The sequence below is a fragment of the Penaeus chinensis genome, chromosome 16 (assembly GCF_019202785.1).
Source record: "Penaeus chinensis breed Huanghai No. 1 chromosome 16, ASM1920278v2, whole genome shotgun sequence".
NCBI classification, from domain to species: Eukaryota; Metazoa; Arthropoda; class Malacostraca; order Decapoda; family Penaeidae; genus Penaeus; species Penaeus chinensis.
In genome coordinates, this window is record NC_061834.1 from 27,481,989 (window position 1) to 27,485,769 (window position 3,781).

The 3,781-nt window shown below is 32.4% G+C and overlaps 1 protein-coding gene across 1 annotated transcript in view; it reads right to left on the reverse strand.

The window, feature by feature from the left end:
- Nucleotides 1-606: 606 nt before the first annotated feature.
- Nucleotides 607-3,781, reverse strand: part of LOC125033395 (small nuclear ribonucleoprotein Sm D1-like) — a 5,690-nt gene continuing 2,515 nt past the window's right edge. Inside the window, exons 2-4 of the mRNA XM_047624863.1 lie at nucleotides 2,363-2,439; nucleotides 1,970-2,167; nucleotides 607-1,089 (exon numbers count right to left, since the gene is read on the reverse strand). Of these exons, the coding sequence (XP_047480819.1) occupies nucleotides 1,001-1,089; nucleotides 1,970-2,167; nucleotides 2,363-2,439 (364 nt within the window). The 3' untranslated portion in view covers nucleotides 607-1,000. The remainder of the gene's footprint in view (nucleotides 1,090-1,969; nucleotides 2,168-2,362; nucleotides 2,440-3,781) is intronic.

Genomic DNA, 3,781 nt, shown 5'->3' on the forward strand with positions numbered 1-3,781 from the left:
TACATATCTCAGCTGTTTTCTTCCTTGATTTTCCATCTTATATTGCTACTAGTAATGTCAATAACTTTATAATAATTATAATGTCTAGAATAAGAATAACAGCAGCAATATTGATATCAATTCATATTTCCAACTTAATGTTCATATTACATCCCTGTCATCTCACATTATTAATGGGTACTTTTCCTTGATATTATTAATAAGAGTGAAATTATGGACACATTTTTTCATTTAAATTTGCTTTCCCTATGAACCTGCTTGCACTAATAAACTTTGCAACATGTAAGCTCAAATACGCCTACATCCAATTTCCAATCCCATAACACCATATTCAGGAAAGGGTCAAAATGTGAAATGACATTCAATCAAACAATATTATTTCAGCGATCAACATGAGATGTATTAATTCCTGGGATCAGGTTTAGTGTGGAATAAGAATACTCTATATAGTACCATTACCGAGAATAGTATGAATTTCTTGAAGCACTTCAATGATCAACTTTTTTACAATCCAATTATATTCAAAAGATTAAACATGCCGAAATATTGTATCGCAGAAATATACTGCAATTAGGTCAGAAAATTTGATTGAATAAAACAATTAGATAATAGAAAACCTTATAACTATTTATTCTTACGAAATACAGTTACATTCATGTTACTGAAACTTAGGTATGGAAGGATATATTGTCTGCTCCCTCTTCTATGGAGTAGAAATATACCTGCAGAGACTGGGGTGATCAGAACAAAAATAAATTTACTTTAAAAAAATGTTCTTCCTTGCAACACAAGTTGCTTGACTTTTTATAAAAAAAAATAATACATTTCTCCAGTTAAATTTTTTTTTTCCTATACAGACAATTTAAATTTACTCTGCAGGGAAGGCTGCATACTAGAGAAAACCATAAATAAACTGATTATCCACTTTGGTAAATAAAATTAATTATTCAGTTCCAAATATTTTGTACAAATAACACATTCAAAAAATTTATCAGGGTATCTAACGCCGTGGTCCTCCTCGGCCTCTGCCACGGGGTCCTCCTCGACCACGTCCTCGTCCACCACGTCCTCGACCACGACCTCCTGGTCCTTAAAGACATTAAATGTATTTTATTAACACATTCCCAAAACCATACAAAACATATACAGACAATATTATTCTTTTAGTGATAAACTTGATGTACTTTATGGAGCTCAATGCATGACAATGGAGGAGAGGGAAGAGAATTTGATTAGAATGGAAAAGAAGACATCAAGATGGACACTGCATTCACTGAAGGATAAAGCCAAAAGTGAAGAAACCAGTAGATATGGAGTGGTGGATGTGGTGAATCAGATCCAGGACTCAAGGCTATGGTGGTGTGAATATATCATGAGGATAGAAAATCTGGGATTTGACTTAAACTGCAATGGAAATGGAGGTGTAAGGAAGCAAAAGCAGAGAGAGAGATTATGAGAAATTATCAGGAGTGCAGTTAGAGGTTGCATAAAAATAAAGAGCTGTGTAGACAAGAGTAACTAAGATAATTAATCCCAAAAGTCTTGGCCTAAGGCTGGAGAAAAAAGGTAGATATTAAAATTTGGAAAAAAAATAAATAAAATTAGAAAATTGATGTCATAGTTAACTAACATTTTACAATGTAGAGCCTAGAGGAGAGGAGAAACAAGAAATGGGATACAACTTAAAAAGAAAGAAAGAAAAAAGTAATATAGAAGAAAAAAATGTTTCTGAATATTTTTGCTTTGGGAAATCTATAGAAAGGAAGAGCAGCACAGCATTAAGTGAAATGAATCTATTTCACCAGACCTAGAAGTGTAAAATTTCTCCTTAGAAAAGGAATTTCTTGAAAAATAATACAGGAAAATACAATGTGGATGTACAACATTTCTTTTAGTAACAAAAGGAATTAATAATAGATTAATTTAAATAAAAATTAGACATACATATATATATAACAGTAACACTTACCACGTCCACGATCTGATCTGCCCCTTCTGGCTCTGGGCCCATCATCAATGAGCAAGTTTTCAAGAGGCAAAGATTCAGGCAAAATGAAGTAACGAATATTGTTTCCTCGGATGGTGAGGGTGTCATAGCTGACTGGTTCATGGTTCTTTAGAGTCATTTTCACACTTTTCAGGTGTGTGTTCATTGCTACGTCCACACCTGAAACAGATATATATAGTTATATCTTGGCTTTGTACTGAGTATTGCCAGATAATGTTGGGTGCTTAACAGAAAAATATAAATAAATAAATAGTATCAAATGTTTCAGTCAGATCAACTGGAAAAATTATCACTAACTGCATAAGAGAAACATCTACGCAAACTGCTTAATACATTAACAAATCAAACACTTACCTGTAATAGTGCCTTGGACTTGTGTGCCATTTTTAAGTTCAATTGTCACAGTTTCATGACTGAGTTTCATAAGAAATCTGCAAGGAAAACGAAACTGATTTAAAATCATATAGAATTATGTAAAATGTCTGAGGAGGAAAAGACACATATTGTACCAGGCATCATATATAGCATGTGGTTACAACAAAATAAAATTCTAATCTTTATCAAGTTTAGTAAATAACAGCCAGCCCTAAGATGGGCCTTGCCAGAACTAACACCAATTGGTAATGCAAGTAAAGTGATATCATGATACAATAGATTAAGGAAATAAATAAATATCTGCATTGATTTGAACCACTACCTAAAAACATTTATTTATGAAGCAGTTACAGTATTAACCCAACGTCTGTGGATGTCATGAATCCAATGCACGTAGATATACCATGCCAACTATAATTTTAATTTATTAATTGTTTTTACACTAGTACAAAATCACCATTTATATCAATATCAATATATATATATATATATATAAAAATATTTTTTTTGTATCTAATATTGCTGTTAGTAAAGTCAACAACACTATAATAATTATGAAGTCTATAATAAAAATAACAGTATTGATAGAATTAGTAAAAAACACATTTTTCCTGCAAACACAAGGTCAGGTGAAATCAGGGGAGGTCACATGGTCTACAAATTGACTCCTTTGTGGCTAAGCTTTTGCAGAGCCATCTATGTGCAGAGGCATTTCACAAAACAAAACTAATGTGAACACATCTTCCCAGGGCCTTTTGGTTAATAAGTCAGGTGATATATATAATATACATATTCTAAAAAAATATATAAATACTTCTAATGTCCATACATATGCACAGTTCCATTGTCACAGTACTAAATGTACCTTTTGGAACCAAAGTTTGCATCTGAATTCTTTCACGGGTTTAATGTTACCAAGAGCAATACTGAGACAGAGGGAAATGGACACTGCCATCTTATATAGTATAAAAAATAGAGTAACAAATAACACAGGTAGAGCTGCTCTGGCCTCATATTTACCATGAAGTAACAAAAATATCAGCTGCATATCACTGCTCAAAAAGTCTACAACACCCTCACACAGCCAGAGTTCTTAACCCAAATCTGACAGGCATGACATGTAAATACATGCCATGCCCACTGTGAGTTTACTTTATTAATTGTTATTAAAACAAAGATGGCTTCACAAGTACCGAGTCATCAAGGAACCAATTACACCTGTCTTGCCTGTTTACCCTTTTCCTTGATTTTTGAAAACATTTTACATTATCTTATATTGCTGTTACTAATGTCAATAACATTATAGTAATTATAATGTCTATAAAGAAAATAACACTATCGATATTCATAGCATTAGTAAAAAAAAAAAAAGTTTTTCCCAGCAATTCAAGGAAAGGT